The sequence below is a fragment of the Meriones unguiculatus genome, chromosome 1 (assembly GCF_030254825.1).
Source record: "Meriones unguiculatus strain TT.TT164.6M chromosome 1, Bangor_MerUng_6.1, whole genome shotgun sequence".
Lineage (NCBI taxonomy): Eukaryota > Metazoa > Chordata > Mammalia > Rodentia > Muridae > Meriones > Meriones unguiculatus.
In genome coordinates this window covers 41,375,823-41,398,461 of record NC_083349.1, presented here as the reverse complement: position 1 = coordinate 41,398,461, position 22,639 = coordinate 41,375,823, and the positions used below count along the sequence as shown (strand labels likewise).

Genomic DNA, 22,639 nt, shown 5'->3' with positions numbered 1-22,639 from the left:
AAAGCTAGCAAATGAGATGTATCCAATGTAGCCCCCACTTCACTTACTAGAGGACCCACGTGAAGCCTAAGCTGCCCATCTACCACATCTTTGTAGGAGGTAGGTGCAGACCAATGAGCCACCCTATGGGAGAATGCCAGCCCCTGACACTATGAATGATACTCCACTAAGCCTGCAGACAGGAACCTGTCAGAGTTGTCCTCTGAGAGGCTCTACCCGGCAGCACCCCAGAGCAGATGCTGATACTCACAGCCAAACATTGGTCGATATGTAGGGAGTCTTGTGGAAAAGTGGGAGGAAAGAAAAAAGGACCCGGAAGTGACAGAAGCTCCACAAGAAAGCTAACAGAGACAACTAACCAGGGCCCAAAGGGGTTTGCTGAGACTGAAGCATCAATCAGGGCTTCCTTTTATAGACTTCAAGAGAAGGAGGGACATAGCAGATTCTTTTTTTTTTCAAAAATTAAAAATTGCATTTTATTTATTTATTTGTGTGTGTGTGTGTGTATGTGTCTGTGTGTGTGTGTGTGCCCTAGAGGACAACTTATAAGAGTCAGATCTTATGTGTGGGTCCTGGGTCTGAATTTGGGTCTTCAGCTTTGGTGACATTCTTCTTTACCTAACAAGATTTTTGGCTGGCTCATTCTCTGTTTTAATAGACAGGTTTAAATTATGTAAGTATTTCCTCATTGTACATTTTATCCCATGATGCATCTGATTCTAATATTTAGGTTCAGCTGTGTATAGGCATTAGATAGTAAGTAGGGGTTTTCTTACCCTATCACCCAGAGGACAAAATTTGTCTTACTGAACATTGCACCCCAAATCAGTCTAGGCTGGATTGACCCCGAACATTCATGGGTATCTTCTAAAGTACATTTGAATAGAAACTGTCCACGAAAGAGGAATTTTTGATGGTTGTTAAGAAGAGAGAGAACGTTATTCCACTCTTCAGAGAGGAGTATGTATGCAATTCAATGCAGGTGGGAGTCCTAGGTTGCTGGATTCATTGTTCAGAGAAGTCTGTATGCATAGTACACACAGGGTCTCGCTGCCAGCTAGATTATTACATGGGGTACAGGCATAGCTCAAGACAAGTGGAGTTCTAGGGTCTTAAACTATTCCCTATGCTGGCCTATCTCAAGCTGGTGTCTTCTACAGTCCCTTTTTCTATTCCTCTGGCCTGAAGGTTAGGCCGTATATACTATCTGTAGACTCTTCTCCAGATTTCAGTTAGAGTTGGCTAAATAGGAACACTGCAGATGTCTGGCATAAGAAAATGTTGTCAGGCACTTATTTCTCTCCCTACAGATTTCCATCAGTTGGCAACATGCCTTTCTGAGGGTCCTGGCCCGTACCAGGCAGAGCCTTTAGATCCCAGTTATAACTCTTCAGGGTGAGAGAATGTAGCTTATCTGGTCCCTGCCCGGAGGGAGTGAGCTTTCTCCTGTACCTTTCTTCTTCACTTTGCAACCTGTGTGGACAGTTCCTGTACAAACTCTCTTAAGATTACATAAATGGAGTTTATAAATTCTTCCTGTTGGGACCTTCACCAGGACAAAGCATAAATGACATGAACCTGAAGCTGCAGGATTGAAGAAGGCCTCATCAGAAGACCATTTTGCTATGATGGAGGTTGGAAGCAATAGAGGTGGAGGTGGGGATGCTCATCACTATTGATGATGGTTCTGGAGTCCAGGGCTTGTCAGGAATCCTTCCACTTGGTCCCCTCTGAGCAAGGGGGTGGCTTGCTATTCTGTTTCACAGGTAGAAAAGCTGAGTCTACTGAGTGCAAGTGTCTTAGCCAAGTTCACAAAACCAGGAAGGGGTGGAGTTGGAAGAAGACTAGGGTCTTCTTCCATGCCAAGAACCGAGCAGGCAGTGAATGTTTACCTGCTCTTTTTGCTCATGAAGCAGTACCTTTAGGTGTCCAACTCTATTTCCCAGGAAAGTCATTGGCTTTTCCATCAGATGCTTTCCTTATGACTCTGACTCATTAAACAAAATCTTTTTAAAAGATAATATTAGAGCATAATTAATGTGAGCTGACCTTTCCTGATATTTGCTGGCAAAATTAAATTCAATCCCAAGGGACAGAAGAAGCCAGGAAAGATAGGCACGGCCTCAAACAGTCCCTTGGTGGATATTTATTTTCCCAGAGCCCGTGAGGAGATGGCTGTCTGGTAACTTGGTCTGGCTTCAAGAGAAATAGTTGCTTGAGTCACCTGATAAGACACAGATCAGAGTAATGTGAGGGAATGAGGGCTTAGGTAGGAAGGATTGTTCAGTCCATGGCCTTCTGAACTTAGCATGGTAGCTGTCTCTTACTCCCAGAGGCATCTTCTGGGACCCTAAAGGTCTGCTTCTGGCCCTACTCAGGGCACTAACTCATGGAAATTGGAGAGTTTGGCCCTTAGGAATGTTCAGTCTTTGTGTCTAAGGAGCAGGACCCTCCGACAGAGAGCTAAACAATTAGGAATGAGATGCAGACACAGTGCATCTCTTTAAGGAGGTCACTGGGCTGATTAGCAGGAGGGAGGGAGTGAGGGAGGGAATTGCTTGCTTCTAGTACAAGTTTAAAGTCAGAAAGGGCTTGAGTTCTGTCTATGCAAGTGAAAGGCACGAAAACTCTCAGGATACTCCCAGGCTAATTAGTTACAGCTGGCCACATCTAGCATGCTTGGACTTGCTGGCTGGCTGAAGAGGCAAAACTGTAGGGCAGATACATCTTCCAAGTTCCTGTGTGGCTGTGGTGGCATTGGGAGATCCTGGCTGCTCCACTGAGCCAGATGATGTTCGGCCAGATAGTGTTGGATCTCTTCTTTCTGTGGCTGAATAATTCTCTCTCTCTGAAAAATTACTCTTCAGAGCTGCAAATATTTGAAACCCATTACCAGAGAGTAGGAATGCTATCCCCCTAGGCTCTCTGCTCAGACTGTTGAGGGGTGGCAGTAATTGGAAGACGAAAGTCTACTATGATGTGAAGAAACAGACTATATGATTTCTTTTCCGAACTCTTTTGCCCTCTGAACTTTAGTTCTCTTGAGCCACCGTGTCTATGGGCTGTGTTATAAATAAACTATAGTTTGTGGGGGTCCTGTTTGATGGCTAATAAGGTTGCTTCTGGCTTGGTTTTATTTCTCTCAAAGTATAGTGCTGGAATAGACACCTTTGAGCAAGCATTCACTTTTCTGTAGGGAGTTACTCAGTGGTGTGCTTTCTGGATGATAGAACACGGTCAGTTCTATTACAGACTCTCAGATAACTGGATAATCTTGCTGACAGTGTTTGGGATTCTGTTTTCCCATGGACTCCATGCAACACTTGGTGCTTCCTCTCCCTCTCCCTCTGCCTCTGGCTGTGGCTCTTCCTTTCCCTCTACTTCAACTTCTTCTTCTCTCTCCCTCTTTCCCTCCCTCCTTCTCCCTTCTGTCTCTCTCTTTCTCTCCCTCTCCTTCCCCCATCTTTCTCCCATCCCTTTATTTTGCTGGTTTTGTAGGTGTGAAATGTTATCTGACCACTGTTGTATGATTTACTATCTCTTTTCAGATTGGCCAATGATTCTTTTTCCTGTGATCCTCACAGGTCCTTTGAGATGTTCTTACTGATTTATGGTATTTTTTTGAGGTTTATAAATCCTTCAGCATGCATTGCAAGTATCTTTCATAACTCTACGGCTTAGCCTCTTTTCAGGTACCTTTGGCAGAAATGGAAATTTTTGTAATTTTTAATGCCACTAAATTTACCACATTTCCTTTATATTTAAATAGACACATGTTCTCCACTTGTTCCTTCTAAGTCTCACAAGTGAGACTTGTTCCCAGTCATCCATAATAAATTATGGAAGCAAATTACCAATGCTGTGTTCTGTCAAAGTCTGCTTTAAATTAATGAGTGTAGGTAAGAAAGGGGTTCATAGCATGTCGGGGACAGACACTGAAGTCTCTGTGGCCCTGCTGAAGCTGAGTCCAATAGGAAACATCAGAACTAGGAACAGATGTTTGCTTTGGGAAAACTGACCAGCCCGTGACACTTCCGTGAAGACTGCTGCCTCCCAGGATCACTCTGTCCTCATGCAGTGGTGGTGCACCCTTATACAAATGCTAATTTTCTCTGGTCTCTGTTCTTCCTTTACAGTGAGCATCTGTGTACAGTCTCTTTGTGTTTACTGACCCAGCGCCGAGGTGTCTCTTCTCTCCTGTGTCTCTTCTCTCTTGCTTACAATGTAGACTCCATAGACCCCTAGGATACCATTCAAGAAAGGATGCTAACAGAATACAGAAGAGGAGAAAATCAACTTTTCTACAAACCCAGGAGGCTTTGCTGTACTGAAAAGTTTTCTCTCCTGGCTTGGAGCTGTCTTGTTAGTTCTCAATGCTTTTGGACTCTAAAAGCAAATGAGTTGATTCTAAGTCTCCTAAAGATATTAAATATGCTTTTTTTTTTAAAAAAAATAGCTTCAATGAGAAATCCCTGAAATTCAGAAAACATAATGCAAAGTGAAAACTAAGTGATATGATTCATTTTCCTCTATTTTTAGTACACTCTCACAGGAGTCTGAAGGACACAGGACGATTGTCTCTTGGCCACTTCTTGCTTGGCTCGGGAACTCAGTTTCAGCTCCTAGGCAATTTTTAAATTATTATTTAAAGACAATAAGAACCAGACAGTTACATCAATGTGCTCAAGCACAGGAGCTGTTACTAGGAACTTAATTTCCCACACAGAGGCACCCCACTCTCTTCCTAGTCAAAGAGAACAAACCCATAGTTGTTTCAGTTCTGGGTACTCATTCTCTTGGCTCTTTGGTCAGTTTTCTAAAGCTGAGATTATTATTTTTTTTCTTTGAAGTAAAATCAGAATCTTCAGAAATCCACCTGCTTTCTGTTGCTGGACACTCTAAAATGTGACAAGGAAGGGTCCCCTACTGTCTCACACAGCACAGACAAAATGAATATGCAGAAGTGTCAAAATGAGGCATCAAAGGCTCCTGGTCTGGGAATTCTCCATTGCTTTAGAGTTGGTCAACACCTATGAGTTGAGAAGGACAAGAGACACACCATTGTCTCGTTGCCTTTTAAACATTCTCAAGAGCTAAGTCTGCTTCTTTCGGGTCAGCAAAGATCCCACACTGAGAAGAGAAATGACCTTAACTCAGGGGGCCTTTCAATAGCTGTGAGAATATTTTCTTTTCATTTGCAGGGTGCTATCCCATCTGATCCTCATAGCCTGTCTGATAAGACAGGCGGCAGGTGTTATTTCACACGAGAATTTTGAGGTTCCGACAATGCTGAGATGACACAGGCCCCAGCGCACAGAATACTGCTAAAGTTTATATATGTTTGGGGAAAAAAAAAGTTTGCTGTCATTTTAGAGGGACAGCTCAATGTTTTTTTGTTTACTTTACTTGAGAGCTTGAGTTGTGCCATCAATAAAAGTGGTGTGAGTAGAGTTAAGATTGCGATTAGAAGGCTTGGGAGTATAGCTCAGCGCTGCAGTTCTTGCCTACTTTATGCAAAGGCCTGAACTCAAGCTTGATCATTGGAAGAAAAAAGGAAGGAGGTGGGAGGAGACTGTTGCTAGAAAACCAGGTTTGGGTGAACTCAGCCTTGTTCATATTTGTGATCTGGGAAGGCTTCCTTTCGAAAGGATTTTAAAGTACAAGTTCATATAAGCCTTTATGAGCAAGCAGCCTCAGACAGCAGAGCCAGGCATCAAGAAGAGCTGGGAGTGAACGCATCCAAGTAATGACGCTGAAGAGCTAACCTGCCGACCATGCTCCATAACTGCTGAACATTCACAGCTGATGGGAGCCTTTTGTTTCCAAGCAGTATGAAAATGCTGCTAATTCAAATGTGCATTTAATCTTAAATATTCCAGAGGGATTTTTTTTTCATACAAATAACTTTTAAAATTAGTTTTTGTTTTTTTTTTTTTTTTTTTTCCTCAGATAAGATACTCTTTGAAGTAAAGCTGGTTGGCTTCAAATTCCTGGTCCTCTTACTTCAGCCTCCTGAGTTCTGTGCCACCATGTCGAGCTGTAAAATAAGCTTTTAATTGACGTAGAATGTGCATGTAAAAAAGGCTCAGGGCAGCGTATGTAGTTTAAGGGATTTTCATATAATAAACACACACATGCAACAATTACTGCTATGAAGAAACAACCTTCACGCCTGCCTCATCACCGCTCCCCATTCACCCCAGATAACCAGCACCCTGATTTCTGCCACCACTGACTTCTTTTGTCTATTTTGCATCATGTCTAAGTGGAATACTGCAGTATTCCTTTGTCTGGCTTCTTTAGCTCCACTGCCTTCATTGCTCTACATTATGGAGGTTTACACAGTTTGTTGTCCTATGACACTGGACTGTGTTGAAGAAATAGACTGTAGTTAGTGTGAATCTGCATGTCTCCATGATGAGGTCCCTATCTTCTCTGGCATTGGCAGTTCCATTCTTTTCCTCTAGGATTGTGGGTAGAAATAATTCACTGTGGGTTTAACATGGAATCCCAAGTGTTTTTCATATGCTAATTGGTTCTTTGAATATCATCTTGTATAAAGTGTGTACTTTTTACATTTTGTTTTTCTTTTCTTTGGGGATATCAAATTTTTAAAAATGATTCTTAGGAATTTAAAATATGGAAAGTGCATGAGAACTTCAGTGGATATGTGTGATATGGATATCTTCTCCCAGACTTTGAAGATGAGGGCTTTTAAAGAAGGGCCAAGAATTAAGATCATAGAACATGGTCCTGTGGACTCCTCTTGGTTCTTTTTGTTTTTCTCATTTATTTATTTTATTCATTTTACATCCTTGTAGCCCCTTCCCTCCTCCTCTCGCAGTCCCACCCTCTCTCCCTCCTTCCTCCCTTTCCCCTTTTCCTCAGAAAAGGGAGCTTCCTTTTCCATCCTACCAAGTTCATCAAGTTGCATTAGGACTGAGCCTGTCCTCTTCCCCTGTGGCCTGTCAAGGCAGTCCCACCAGGGGAACATGATCAACAAGCTAACAAGTGAGTCCGTGTCCAATGCAGTCCCCACTTCCCTTACTAGAGGGCCCACTTGAAGCCTAAGCTGCCCATCTACTACTTTTTTGTAGGGGGCATAGGTCCAGTTCATGTATGGTCCTTGGTTGATGCTTCAGTCTCAGCAAACCCCTCTGGCCCCTGGTTAGTTGGCTTTGTTGTTTTTCTTGTGGAGCACCTGTTACTTCCTGGTCCTTTTCTGTTTCCTCCCACTATTGCCAAAGACTCCTATGCATTGATCAATGTTTGGCTATGAGTATCAGCATCTGTTTTGAGGTGCAGATGGGTAGAGCCTCTCAGAGGACAGTTCTGACAGGCTCCTGTCTGCAGGCTTAGCAGAGTATCGTCCATAGTGTCAAGGGTTGGCACACTCCGATAGGGTGGGTCTATCTAGGTTGAGCCAAGCATCTGTTGGGCATTCCCTCAACCTCTGCTCTATCTGCTCTATCTTTATCCCTTCACATCTAGTAGACAGGGTAAATTTTGGGTCGAAGGTTTTGTGGGTGGGTTGGTGTTTTTGCCTTTTACTAGAAGACTAGTCTAGCTAGAGGGTGTCCCCTTCAGTCTCTATGGTCTCTGCTACTAGGAGTCTCCTCTTAGTTCTTAAGAAAGGTGATATCTGAGTATATGTAAAGGGACCCAGATCTTGTCACTTTTAAATTGTTTACAACTTTGCGAGAAGTGTCTCACCAGGCCAAATATAGGCGTTCTTCCCTCAGTCATCCCCACCCTCCAGAAGGACAAGAAATAACCTTCTGTTCTCTATAAATGGCCCAGCCTCAGGCTTGCTATTTTAGCATGACAAAATGTACCCAGACAGACTTTCAGGTGACAGGTCATTTAAGACAGATTTTTAACTGAGATTGGAAACAGAGGGTTAATCTGAGTTAAAGGAACAGCACGGAAGGACTAAAGCACTAAACAACAATAATCAGAAGACAGGAACATCTCTGGGAGACAGAGAAGAGCTCAGGCTTTAGGAGCACAGAATACAAGAAGGAATGTGGGAGAAGCTGTGAGTCTAAGATCATGTCCACCCAGAAGCCACTTTTCTGGAAGTGTGCAAACCCTGCCTGAGGAGATGGCTAATATTCTGTTAGCCAGCAGGGCTCATTCTCCCTGGTAGGAGAGTTTCAGCCTCAAAAGTCTTCTTAATCTGTCCTTCCTTAGGCATATGGTGGCAGTGGTCAGGGAGAGGCAGCATGAGCAACCTCATTTTTAGCTCTTGTGTCAGGGGATTGTAGACTCCAGGGGCTTCCTGCCAACAGGAAGCCTAACGCACAGTGTCTATTGAGTGCCATTCTTGGGATGACCCCAAGTTCAAGGTAGGGATGTAGGGACAGGAATTCCTTTTTGACCCCAAGACACAATCAATTTATGCTCAGGGTCCTGGAATGTATTATCCGTCTTATCTTAGCTTGCATAGCTGCAACTGTGGCTCATATCTGGTTCTTCACAATCCAACCACAGCCACAGCCTGGTGCCCTCCCGACAGTGATTAATTGAGAAGGGTGGGAACTGGGGAAATCCTTTCCCTTCCTTCAGTCCTGCCAACTTGGCTTTGAATCCACAAGAGTATTTTGAACAAAGATTACGTGTCCTTATGCCTGCTCCTCTCTTTCTTACCCTCACCGCTTCCCTGTGTTGTACATTCTATTTGGCACTCTTATGCATTTACATTTGTTAGATTAATTGTGGCCTATGTTTTCCTATGTGTTCCTTTGGGCTTCTGTGTGATTTATTTCTTCTTCTTTGGGCTTTTGACCATGAAATTAGCAGCCTTTTGTTCTAAAGTTTGTGGAGAGGCTCTTCCATTGTTCCTCCCTATGTGCAATTACATATTTTTCTTAAAAGAAAAGGAGATAAGCTAAATCCTTTGAGTTGAATGAGAATCTAAGTATTACAGAACAATAAGGCATATATTTCTTTTCTGGGGGGGGGGCTTCATTTTCTGTACATGTTGGTGAGATGCATTCAGGGTACTGCATAACACAACAGTCTGTTTGAAGGTATTTATATATTCATGTTAGTAAGCTTTCGTTACCATGACAAAATACCCGAGAAAGCAACTTGAAATAAAGAAAAATAGTTATTTTAGGTCAAAGTTTCAAAAGTTTTAGTTCAAGTTGGCTAGAGCCATTGTTTGGGACCTGAAATGAGGCAAAATATCATGACAACAGGAATATGTGGCAGCAGCTGCCATAGTAGCCAGGGAGCAGACGAGTGATATGGCCCTCAAAGCCATGGGCTTAGGGACCTGCTTTCTTCATCTAGGATTCGTGTTGTACAGTTCTGCTACCTCTAAACAATCTACTCAAGATGTGAATCCATCAGTATGTTGAACCCTTACAGCATAACCCTCGTGACCTCATCATTTTGGAAACACCCCTGCCGAAAGAAAGGCGTGCTTCACTGATCTTCTTGGTGTTTCTTAATCCAGTCAAGATGACAATTAAGATTAGCCATCTCAATATCGTAAGTTATTTGTCCATTCTCCTAGGACATTGATTTACATTGTTTCAGTTACTGTAAATGGTGATTGATCAGTCTTGTAGAGTCTTGTGTTATACTCCACTGAGTAACATCACACACTGGGCTCTCCAGGAAATGGCTCTAAAAGAAATTTCCTTGTAGGAAGTTTATTCCTTTCTACCTTAAAGATTATCGTGGCAGCCACAATCAACACTATGTGAGTTGAGTTTCTGCTACCGTAACAACATGCCTGTGGCAGTCAACTTAGAAAGAAGAGATGTTTGTTCTGGTTTTTGAGGTTTTATTCCATAGTAACTGGACCATTTTGCCTTTGGGCCTATGGTGATACAGCCCATAGTATTGGGAGCACAGGGTTCAGGAAACTGATTACCTCTTGAGAAGTTTAAAAAAGAGAGAGAAAGAGGATGAGACTAACATCCTAAAATTGTTTTGTGCCCATAATGACCCCAATACTCCTGCTGAGCATTATGTAATGTTTTTTTTTTTTCCTCCCACAATATTTAATAGTGTTGAGCTGAGGACCAAACCCTGACATGTGGGCATTTAGGGAACACGCCACATCCAAACTATAGGAAAGGGACAGTTAGGGAGGAGATCAGACAGAGAGATGTCTAACTACTGAAGACACGTAAAAGGCCTCAGCCAACACCCGAGGAGCCCTGGAACTGAAATGACTTCACAGAGTTGTGAAATGAGGAAGAATGACAGACCTTTTACTCTTCCTCCCCCCCCATCACTAGCTGGGTTGACCTAGCAGTGTCTGACTTTGAGTGAAAGAGAGACATAATTGTGAGCTGGAAGCCATAAGCATTTCTAATGCTGCCAAAGTGACTATTCCGGCCATGAAAACTCTAATACTCTAGTGTGTATGTGTGTGTGTGTGTGTGTGTGTGCATGCGTGGTGTAGGTTGTCCATGTGACCATGAGCAGTGAATTATAGTGTCTACTATGTATCAATTTAAGAGTTGAATTCCTGTTTTATAGGATATAAGCAGATTCATACTGGGTAGGTATTGTCAAACAATACCCTAAACGTTTGTGCTTAAATGCTATCTTAATTTAAATTCTCTTGTCTCAAGTAGACTCTTAGCAAAAAGACAAAGAAAATGAATAGGGACACTGATATTAGGACAGCTCAGACATTGACTTAGTATATATCGTATTATAGGAAAAGCAAAGGCGAGAGCATGGCAGTGTGCTACTTACTCTCTGACATATAGCTTAAGACTGCCAACAGCTCTTCAGGTTGTTCTAAAATATAGCTATGGAACAAACACCTCACAGGACTTCCTAAGAAGCCGAGAAAATAAAGGAAATCAGGCCGGCGATCTGATAGTTGCCTCAACTTTCATTTTTCAGAGTGGCCAAATCAATGAAGGTTCCTGTGTACGAGACCCCTGCCGGATGGAGGTTCTTCTCAAATCTGATGGACTCTGGGCGATGCTCTCTGTGTGGAGAGGAGAGCTTCGGCACTGGTAGGCTTGGCTGGGCTATATTACCGGGGGGTGGCTGAAATTACACGAGCCCATTCAGGACCTGTAAATAATCTTCCTGTGCATCAAAGGCTGGAGAAAGAATTACTTAGATGCCAAAAACTAAAAAAACAAAAAACAAAAAACAAAACAAAACAAAAAAACCCAGAAAACCCTAATAGGATATTCCTTTCTTTAAAAAGAAATTCATTATGAAAATTTAAAAATGATAAATGTAGACAGAATATCATATTACTCGTACCACAATGATAAAGAGTATTATTTTTATCATTGTTCGATAATAATTTTATTTTGCAGTACTGAGGTCTGAACCTTTTAAAGTTTATTTGAGACAAGTCTCACTACACAAATCAGCTTCAAAGCTGACCTTGGCCTCCAGAGTAGTTAAAATTATAGGTGTGCTTCACTGTGTTACATGTTGATATTTTTTTCCTTTTTGTTTTTTCAAAACAGGGTTTCTATGTGTAGCCCTGGCTGTTCTAAAACTAGTTCTATAGACTCACAGTACTCTGTAGATCTTGAACTCACAGAGATCCTCCTGCCTCTGCCTCCCCAGTGCTAGAGTTAAAGGTGTGGGCCACCTGCATCCAGCCTCCCCCTCCACCTCCTCCTGATCCTCTTCCACCTCTTCCTGCTCCTCCTCCACCTCCTCCTGCTCCTCCTCCTCCTGCTCCTCCTTCTGCTCTTCCTCTTCCTCCTTCTCCTGCTCCTCCTCCTTCTCCTGTTGCTCCTCTTCTTCCTCCTCCTTCTTCTTCTGAACAAGTTCTTTCTATGTAGCTGAGGCTAGTCTAGAATCCACTATATAGCTCAGGCTGGCCTTAAACTTGGACTTTCATCTTCCTGCTCCAGAATTTTTGGCAGGTGCCACCAATGCCCCTCCCTCTTGTCTTAAAATTAATCATCAATATTGATTTCTCATCTCTCTCCACAAAGAAAGTTACCTTTTCTGATTGTTATGAAACAATACCCTCCCCAAAGCTCATCTTGTTATTCCTGAATATTTTAGTGGGGGTCTTTAAATATAAAACCTCGCTGGAAAAGGTGTATAACCATGGCACCATTGTCACAGTTAAATTGTTTAAAATTACTTCTTTTAGTGCCTTAAAAATGTTACTCCATTGCTTTGCATATTTCTAGGAATTCTGATATAATTTGTATCTTTTTTCTTCTATATAAAGTCCTATACCTCTAGCTACATTTTTAATTTTTTTTTATTTTTAATGCCTAAAATTTAATGGTGTGTGTTTGTGTATGTGCGTGGGTTTAATCCTGCTTTGAACTCTCATGTTTCTGGGTTTATGTTTGTTGGTAATTTCAGAACACAGTCACTACCTTTTCAAACATTTAGCCTTTATATTCTCTTTTTCTTCTGAAACTCCAGTCACACTATATATTAGATCATATATATTAGATGTTGGCTTGAAGGTTTTGTGTGCAGTGATCTGATTTGGTTTATCTTTCTTTCTTTCTTTCTTTCTTTCTTTCTTTCTTTCTTTCTTTCTGCTTTAGTTTAGATGATCTTCATTGAAAACATATGTCTTAGGTTTCTGTTACAGTGATAAAGACCATGAGAGAAAAAAAATTATTTCATCTTATAACTTGTAGGATATCATGAATGGAGTCAAGGTGGGAACTCAAGGTGAGAGGCCAGAGGCTGGAACAGCAGTGGAAGCTGTGAAAGAATGCTGCTTATGTTGCTTACTGGCTTGCTCTCCATGGCTTGCTCAGCCTACTTTCTTAACAACCCAGGGCTACCTTCCCAGGAGTGACGCCACCCCTAGTTGGCTGGACCCTCCTATGATAATCATTAATCAAGAAAATACCCACACAACTTCATACAGGCAATCTGATGGAGATCCCCCCCCCCAGTTGAAGTTCCTCTTCCCGAATAGCTCTAACTTGTGTCAGGCTAACAAAAAAATGGAACAGCAGAACATATCTTTATATCTACTCTTTTCATTTCTTAGTTTCCAATGTGATGGTAAGTCTATTGAAAAAACTTTGATGTTTTGTTATCAGTTGTTTTTTTTGAGATGGAGTCTCACTATGTACCTCAAGTTGGCCTTGAACTCCCAATCTTTCTGATTCTGCCTCCCAAATATAGGGATGGTTAGTGTGTGCCAGCATATCTGGCTTTGCCTTTTATTCCTATAAGTTACCTTTACTTTTGAAATAGTACCCATATTTCCAAGAAAACAGCCTATTGATATAAGCTGATTATCTTCTCCATTAGATTTGGCTGGTAGCTGGGTCGTCTCTAACTCTAGTTCTAGTGATTGTTTTACCTCTCGACAATTATTTGCTTTTTCTTGCTTTTTTTGTGGGTCTCATAATTCACAGTATGTGGATAAGAATGGTAGATATGTAGGCAAATAGTATTTGAGTCCAGAAGATGACACACCTCTTCCTTCAGGCCAATTAATATGGAATGTTAAGTTCATCTAGGCAGAAGTTAAGTTGGGTTTGGCCTTTATTGTTTATGTCATAAAGTTTAGTGTGTCACAGGACTGAAATTGTTCTAGAAGAGAGACACTTGCTGTGGAAGCTGAGAAGCTTCAGGGAGGTTGCTTTGCTTTTGTTATTGTTATGTTTTGTTTGCTTGCCTTTGTTCTGTTTTTTTTTCCTGTTTGCTTCTTTATTTTAAATGATCCCGTCTCCTTCTCAGCGTTCACCAGTCACTGCACGCCTGAAACACCGTGCTCTCTCCTCACACAGGGCCTTTTGCTTCGCATTGAAACATGAGTCTTGAGCCCAAAAAGGTTTATTGCTCTCTCCATAGGAGCAGAAGTCTTTTCACCTTTGCCCCTCATACAGCAGTGACAGATCTTCTGGGCGCTTAGGGTGGAGGGTGAGGTTTTCAACCTGTTTCAGATGAGGGGAGTCTAGGGGTTCCATGCAGCCATCCTTCCCGCCTACACTGCTGCGTCCCCCTCTACATCCTGGGCCTTGGATCAACCAGGAGAGCCTGAAGCACAGAATTTGGAAGTGTTTCCCTTTACAGCCGGCACTCCAACTTATTTTTAACCAACACCACAACCTACCTTGCTTCTTTCAGCATTTTGTAAAAACTCTCAGTGATTTCTGAACTGCTCATGTAGCAGCTCCTCCGGCTTCTTTTTGCCCTTCAATGGTGAGACCAGTGTTCTGTTCTGTCTGTGTCAAATGGCTTGCTACTATCTCGAATTCACTATCCTCTGCCTTGTGCTGTCAGATATCTAAGGAGTTCAGGAAAACTATGTAGATTTCCTGGCCTTTTCTTATTGGTGAGATTGTAAGACTTTTCTTCTACAGACTCCATATATAAGGGTGCAGAAATTGAACTGCAAACACTATTTCTTAATAAGTTCATCTGTTTTCTGTCTTGATCTCCATTCAGTAGTTTTCTCCTATCAGGAGCCAAAATATCTTAGAACAGATCTGGTGAATACATTTCTTAAGTCTCTTTCAGCCTTTGGAGAAGTGTTTGCAGAAGCTCAAACTCAGGCTTTGCACATGCCAGGCAAGGGCTATGCAACTGAATCTCACTTCGAGCCCAGAAGTCTTTTAAAGCTTGTGTTGCATGTTCTACTGAGCTTTGCTTATTTTAATTTTGACATTGTCATCCCCATTTTTTTTCCTAAGTCAATTAGTGCTTACCCAGAAAAGTACTATCTACTGCTAATATCATTTTAGCAATTCTGTTATTAACTTTAGTGCTTTAGTTTCCCCAAACTATATATTATAGGTTTTTTTTTTCTGGTGTTCAGTAAAATATATGATCATTTTTTGGTGTTTTTCCCCTAATACTAATTTTTTTGCTTTATGTTATTTTATTACATAATTACCATCTTCAAAATAATAGTCAATAACAACTAGGTTTTTTGTAATTTAATATTTTTATTAACACTTTTAAATTTGCAAAATCTGTATCATGCTTAGGTGATTTTTTTTCTATTACTGTTTCATTTGCAGCTGCATTAGGAATGACTGCTGGATCCATCAGACACCTCATGAGAATTTGGTGATACATTAACCAAATGTATCATCCTCTTTCTTATGTGAAAGTAATGAAAACTATTGATCTCCCCATATCAAAATATACTTGAATTACTAAGAATCAGTCCTAGTTGCTAGGCTGAAACAGATTGCAATAAAGCCGCTTTAAATGATCATAATGACAGTCTTTTAGGCTGTATTGGAGTTCATAAAGAAACCTTTTTCTTGGAATATTTTCTTCTCTTATCAAAACCAATTACACTTCAGTAGAATTACCATTAATTCCGGGGGGGGGGGGGCGCTAGCATGTTCTTTATTTCTTTGGACAGAAAAGAGACCATAGCAAACTTTTTCAAGTATGGACTGTCTGAACTCTGGGTTAATGACAGCTCTGCCTGGTACAGCTATGGCTGTTAAGTACTTCTCTGTGATGCCTGAAGGACAGAACTGTTTTCTCCCTCTTTTAGTGTTCTGTGTGCTTATACCAGACACCATGATTCAAAAAAGATCACAAATCTCATGCTGCATGTAGTAATTCTGCTCAGTCGCCAGTGAAATAGCACAAATACAGCAGCCCGTGTAGAAACTGAAGTTCTAACAATCCCTTCTCCTCAGTGTTCATACACATTTACAGATTGCTTACAAGGTCCCTTGCACTTTGTAACTTCTCTATAATTAAGAGGCTAAAATATAACATTTACAAACCATGTCATACCTTTATGGGATGGCTAATTTCTGTCAACGTGGCACAAACCTAGAGAAAAAGGTTTTCATCTGGGAAGAAGAAACCGTAACTGAAGAATTGCTTTGATTGTATTGGCATATGAGCATACCTGAGGAGTGTTTTGTTGATTGCTAGTTGATGTAGGAGGTCCCAGTCCGCTGTGGGTGGTGTCATTCCTGTGCAGGTGGGCCTCAGGTGTGTATAAGAAAGGAGTTGTACAAATCAGGAACTAGTGCCTCTCTGTGGTTTCTGCTTCAGTTTCTGCCTCCAGGATCCTGTCTTGAGTTCCTGCCCTGATTCCTCAGTGATGGATTATTACCTGGAGGTTGTAAAATGAATAAATCCTTTCCCTCTTGGGTCGATTTTTGGACAGTGTTTTGTCACTACAACAGAAAGCCAACTAGGACAACTTATTAATGCATATTTCAACTTAATAAACATTTATTAATTGCTCCCTGATTATAAAACATCATATTGGGTGATCTGTTGACTACAGAGTGATGAAGACCACATCCCTGTGGATAATAAGATGTCCACAAAGCAGGGACTTTCCAGGGCCACAGAGAGGCATAGAGAATGTACTTTAGAAGATGAGATGAGGAGTAAATGCATTGGGACTGGAAGTTTAAAGGGTGGTTTTTTGAAAGAGATAGAAGCCGAGTTTGTACTTGAAGAATGGGGAGGTTTTTAAACGTGGACATGAAAGTCCAAGGCCCTGCCAGGTGGCAAAATGTCAGAAAGCCAATGGAGGTGGAAGAATAGGGACTTGCCTTAGAAGCAGTCAATTGCTCACTTTTTCAGGAGTGCTGTTTTTCAAATATGGAACATGAGATTAATATACTATCATCATTTGCTTTAAGGAATAGAAGCTGTGAAATTGCATTGCTATTCAGATGTTGCTTGCCAATTCCTGCGCATATGTAAGAATAAACGTGAGCAAGTATGCGTGTGGAGTTCTCTTGGTAGAATGCACTTATTATAGATCATGGTAAAAATAACTGAAAGCCTCTTTGGCTACAACCACGAAACTTTTCACAAAAGGCAAGTAGAAATATTTCAGGCTTTACCAGCCATAAGGTCTTGGGGGGTGGAGGGGCGGGTCTCTGCCAAAAATCACTCAGCTCCATGACTGTAGCACAAAGCATTCAGATGATGAATAAACAAACCAGAATAACTGTCTTCCTATAAAGTTAGTCCCAAAGACAAACATGAGGACCGAGTATGCTCAAGGGCTGTCGTTTGCTCCCTCTGAACACAGGGTCAGGGAGAGGAGAGAGTTTCAAGAGAAATATCACGGGAAAGGAAGCCTATTGCCTTAGACATTGAGCCCAAAGCAGACACAGCTAGCTAGCAGTGGGAGGCCCCATTCCGCATGTGTGGGGAGGTCAGTCTGCCAATGCTTTCAGCGAGCTTTGCTTTGAGATAGTGATGTTGACTGCAACATGAGGGCTGGACTGGATGGGAATTTTAAAAGGCTTTCACTTTGGGAGTTGTCTGTCATTTTCCTTTCATGGAACACAGGAGATTTTTTTTTTTCATGTCAAGGGCTTTAATATTGTTGCATCTTCTGCCATTTTGGCAGGTTGAAATGATATTAGCCTACTTTGATAGATGGGGCTCTGAGCCCAGGGAAGAGTGAAATGGGTCTCCCAGGGCACCAGAGCCTGGAAAAGGTTTTCACTTTCATTAAATCTAGCAGAACTAAAAGGCAGTTTTCTGGCTCTTTGGTGCGTACTGCTTCCACCAGGCTTGTCAGTCTTTCCATAAAAATAATGACTCTTGCCTCTGAAACAGTCAGCAGTATGTGACCATTCTAGTGCCTGCAGGAACAGGGCACTGAATTTAGGACAGAAATATGGCTTCATTCTGCTCTTGTATCAGGCTTTCTTGATGCCAGGTCTTAGAAAGGCTCTGCGGTGGTGGCAATATAAGAATCACAGGGAAGCTTGGTTGAAATATATTTCTATCCTGTACCAACTTTGTATCCCCTAGAGTGAATCAAATGATGCCTGGGGCTTTGCAGTAGTTCTGGTGTATGTCCACGAACAGGGAAGAGATAGTGGTGTTTTTGCTTTGCATCAGGCCTGGGAGAATGAGTTTGTTGGAGATTCCACATTGGGTTGAATGAATTAAGCAGTGCAAGGGCGCAGGGATAGGAGGCTGGGACTCTCATCCAGGACCCTTGTTGGACATTGAAGGCCAGGCAAGTCACCTCCGTGTCCCTCACTTACAACTTGTAAATATTGGCCCATCATAAGAGCCATTTATCCATGTTAGGATACGGTTTTCAGAATCAATAGTTAATCATAGGAAGAGACATGGAGAGATAGAAAGGTTCGAGAGGCTTTTAAAGTGCTTTTCAGCTTCTCAAAGTAGAGGCTTTTTCCAGTGTCCCTGGGGCACGGGACTGGGTACCAACTAAGAATGTACAATGCAGTGCCAAGAAAACTTGGAAATAAGACTCTACCTCAGCTCAAGGATGCCAAGACATGCCCCAGGGTTAGGTCCAAAGGAACGAGAGACATCCTGAACAGAAATGTCCCTGCTTGCATCTCTGGTTCCCAGAGCTTGCCAAAGTATCAGGCTAGTGGACAGATCTGTGTTCAGGCTTCTCTTGTGTGAGAATGCCAGGTTCCTGCATTCATTGCTCTATCAAAAACAAAACAAGACAAAACAAAACAAAAAACTGGCTAGTAGAAGCCTAGCCATCTTTTTTTCTAGGACCAGGTGTCCACCCGTGTCCTGGGAAGGATCTGGAATGCTGCTTTGCTAGGGAGCATTTTGTTCGTACTCCGTCAAACAGAAGACTATTCATCTAAATGGCATTTGGGCTTCTTCTTCCAATTTTAGAGGAATCTGGGCTTATTCCAAACACAAAGAGAATGTACTAACATACTAAAATTGGGAATTAAAAAAAAAAAAAAAAACAACTTAAAACTCAGGAGAAAATTTCTCTTTGCATTGTTGAAAATGTTCCTCCATTTTTCATCATTAGCGCCAGTGTTCTAAGAGGCCATGCTGTTTTCAGAGCATATGAATTGACCTAACCCAGAGTGTGTGAGCTTGTCCTATTGCAAGCAATGCTGAAGAACTGCCCTTCATGTGGAGGTTCTCCAGGCTTGACCACCAGCCTCAGTAGTGTCTCCTACATAGCAGCAAAGGCTCTTATACCTGCCAAAAAAGAAAGAAACAAATAACACACACAACAACAACAACAACAGAGTATGCAGCATAACAAATAGTGGTTATTTGTGAGCGTATGCTGTGTTGAATTTTCTAGAGTAATAACTTTGTTTATTTGTTTAAGGGAGCCAGGGGAGCCAGTTATTCATGCACCCCTCACTTTCTGGAAATTTGGAATTGCATACAGCTCTCCTGAGGGTAAATACTTATCAAAACTCTCCAGATTTTCCTTCTGTGAATTCTTGGGTACAGCATCATGTTCTTGAATTGACAGCTTCTGTACCTCACATTTTAGCATAATAGAGAGAGGGTAGTGGCTTGCCTTGCCATAGAGTGTTCAATATCCTTCCAATTTCTTGAGGTCTGCTGAATTTCTCAGGGCAGTCATTCTGTTGCTTTAAGCTTTTCATTATTGACTTGTCCTTCAGCTTTTTGTGTAATGGAATTTTATTTCTCCCAGTAGTTGTACAGTTTATTATACTCTCAGGTCACTGTCTTTCATTTCTGCTCTCACTACATATGAGCCAAGCATATATTTTAACTCAAGACTGGGTTCATAGCTGGGCTGTGGCACAAACATTGAACAGGCTTAACTCCCCCATGTTTGTCCAACTATTTATATTTATAGCCAAGTCAAGTGAAGGAAAGCTTACGTTTGTTCCCTTCCAAGGGATCTTTAACTTCACATTTGTCTGTTTTCAATTCTGCCCAATCAGCAGGAGAGAGAAAGAGACCAATGTATCTCTGAGTTTCAGATGATCAAGTACAGTGATTTTTCTTCTCTGTGGCCAGTGCTTCTAAGCTTGGCTAGATTACAGAAGGGGGGAAGCGGTTGTAATGACAGTACTGTCAGGGCTAGGAGAGCAGTTTCTCTGCAGGGCTGTTAGAAATGTGCTGTGTGCAGTTCTGTCTGGGTTGGGCAGGGTGTAGCAGTGGCTGTGTGATTGACATCCCCAGGGGACCCCTTGTAAAGTTGGAAAACTGAAACTACTTTTTGGATCCTCTACAAGCCATCACCTGCTGTGTTAGAAACAAAACTCGCACCGCGGTGGGAAGAATGTCTCTATCACATGATCCCTCTCCATGGGGTTTTCATGGGACCTGTTCTATAGACCACTCAGTTAATACTGCATGCTCATGAAAGGTGGCAAGAGAGAGCGCTGTGTAAATGGAACATAGGATGGGTGTTTTTGAGACACATCTACACTTTCCAGTGCATTCTGGGAATGAGTGCCTCGAAGATCATGGCCAGTGGTCACAAGCTTAGGAATTCCAAATAGAATGAGCATTACTTTGCACAGTGTCTATTAAGGGGCTTTTAAAGAAGGTGTCCTGTCCTTTGGGATTTAGACATAATCCCTAAAATTGTGCTTTGAGCCTTTCCTAATGGGCTTTGGGAGATTACTGGTCACCAAGAGGCCTTATTGGGGAGAGGGTGCAATGACTGAATGAACCTTCAGCCTGAAAGTCTGCAGCCTGAAAGTCACGGGGGATATTCCTGGTTTAGCGAATGTCTGATTGGGAACAATTCTTAGAGAAGTCCATTGCTCTCATGAGCCTTGGTGACACAGGAATAGTTTAGAATATGTAAGTTGAGAGACCTTTATTCTGGAGTTAGTGTGTTCCTGTAGGGGAAGTGTGTCCACTGGCAGGCCATAAAACTGCTAACATGATCCACTGTCTGGTCCGGATGGTCAGTCAACCAGGAAAGAGTCAATCAAATAGCGCTAGTAAGTGTTACTTACGGAATCCTCCTAAGCAGTAGACACAGTGCCTAGCGCTCCCTGTACTTTATTCTCCACCCTGAAATGAGGAAGGGGCCATAATGGTCCGTGTTTTGCAGATGAAGTCACTATGGCTTAGGGAGGGTCAAGCCACTGGCTAAAGTCATCTTGATCAAGTGAGGATTCAAACTCACTCTTGCTGGTCCTCCAACATTTGCCACTGATGTTTCGGTGACACTAAACAAGTCAGTCCCCAAGGCCCTGTTATTTATTTATTTATCTATCTATTTAATGAAGGTGGAATTGATTCCATGTAACTTGTAGAATGGTGCCCTGCAAATGGCTCAGCAGCAGGATCTGGCAGGGCCGGCCCCAGTCTTGACACCTCTGCTGTGCCGCTCTGTTGACTTGGATGAACGGCTTTGCTCTTCTGCACCTCTATCTTCTCACTCATGAGACGGATCTTTTCAGGCAGATGACCCTGGAGTTTCCCCCATTGCAATTGGTTAGCTTGCTCTGGCGAGGCTCAGTTTTAGGAAGGAGCCAGCGGTTCATTCTGTCATTCATTTATTCTATCAGCAAACATTTCCTTCATACCTTTCAGGAACCAAGCGGGGGATACAGTGAGGAGACCTTTCGGATGTTAGCCCTTTCCCTGTAGAGTTTGCAGGATGATCAGATTAGCCAGTTCAGGTTGTGTGAAATATCATTAGTAATACCGTATGTTGCATATTTTCTTGTATTTCTACAACTCTTACTTATCAAGAACCATAGAGCCAACAGAGCAGAGGACATGAGGGCCTTTCTGAACTCACAGTTGGCGCTGGCCCTATTCTAGGCAGATGAACTTTGCTCTTCACTGATGAGCATCTGTGCATTTCAGGATGCTTATTTTTAGCATAAAGAGGTGACTGCGTTTCTTGTTTTGTTTTGTTTTGTTTTTAGTGAGTCTTCCTTTTTGATCAAATGTGAGAGAGGTGAATATAATTGATTTGAGAAATGGACAAAACAAATTGTATCACGATTACTTAGGAGTTTCTGGAGTCTATCCGAAAAGGATGTTGATCCCCTGGTTTTAGTTCATGGTCCTGCTGTTTAAAGAAAATAAATCCCTGTCTTGGGTAGATGACATGAACACGGAGAGAATTTCATCACAGTTAAATGAGAATTAGAGTAAGCAGAGAGGAGCTCCTGAGATGTGGAGTGTGGAGAGAAAGAATCGCAAGTCCATTCCCCGGATCTTTAGAAGGATGACCTGAGTTCTTACCACTTGACCACTCTATCTGCTTTCTTAAAGGATGCTGGCATCACTGTGCTAGTCCAGTGGTCAGGAAATCTATACAGGATTTTGGAGACAAGCTGCCCAGATTCAAATCCCTTTGTTACTTGATAGTTGTGTATGGATAGCTCGACTCCATCCTTTTTCTATAAGAAAGGTCGTCAAATTGTAAACCTCAGGAAAGATGTATGAAATAGCTGAGACTGGTGCCTGGTGCCTCACTGTTATCTTGGAATGGAATTCATTCAGCCTGGAATTCTGCTTTTGTAGTCACTGTGAAGTTTACATACATATTTCTACGGCTGTATATGCCACCTGTCATTTTGGGTTTCAGGGAGTGTGTGTGTGTGCAGAAGCACATGTGCAGAATCTCTTTGAACAAATGGTCCTTTTTATTGATGGCCGTTGTTCTGCCTTGCTAGGGACTTAGAAGGTTCTTAGGATATGAGACTCCTCAAACCCAAACTGGTAAAATCCTCGGATGAATTGGTCACCCCAAATTGGCCACATCCTCAGTTTTCCAGAGGCACAGAACAGAAAGAAACCACAAGACTGGAGTGGGAATTACCCATATGGCAAGGCCAGTGGCGTCTCTTGAACTGGAAAACAGTAGCTATTTAGCTATTATCTTTGTCTTCACCTAGAGCCAAAGGAGACAGATATGGAGCCCTACCCTAGCGTGAGAGTGCAATTCCTTTGCTCCAGCAGCCTCTCCCAGCCCTGACTGCCGGTGACACTCACCCAG

General features: G+C 42.1%; 1 protein-coding gene across 1 annotated transcript in view; it reads left to right on the top strand.

Moving 5' to 3' along the window:
• The window catches only part of Pgm5 (phosphoglucomutase 5), a 159,921-nt gene that overhangs the window by 85,779 nt on the left and 51,503 nt on the right, over positions 1–22,639 (top strand). The window contains exon 7 of the mRNA XM_021627444.2: positions 10,876–10,991. Within this exon, the coding sequence (XP_021483119.1) occupies positions 10,876–10,991 (116 nt within the window). The remainder of the gene's footprint in view (positions 1–10,875; positions 10,992–22,639) is intronic.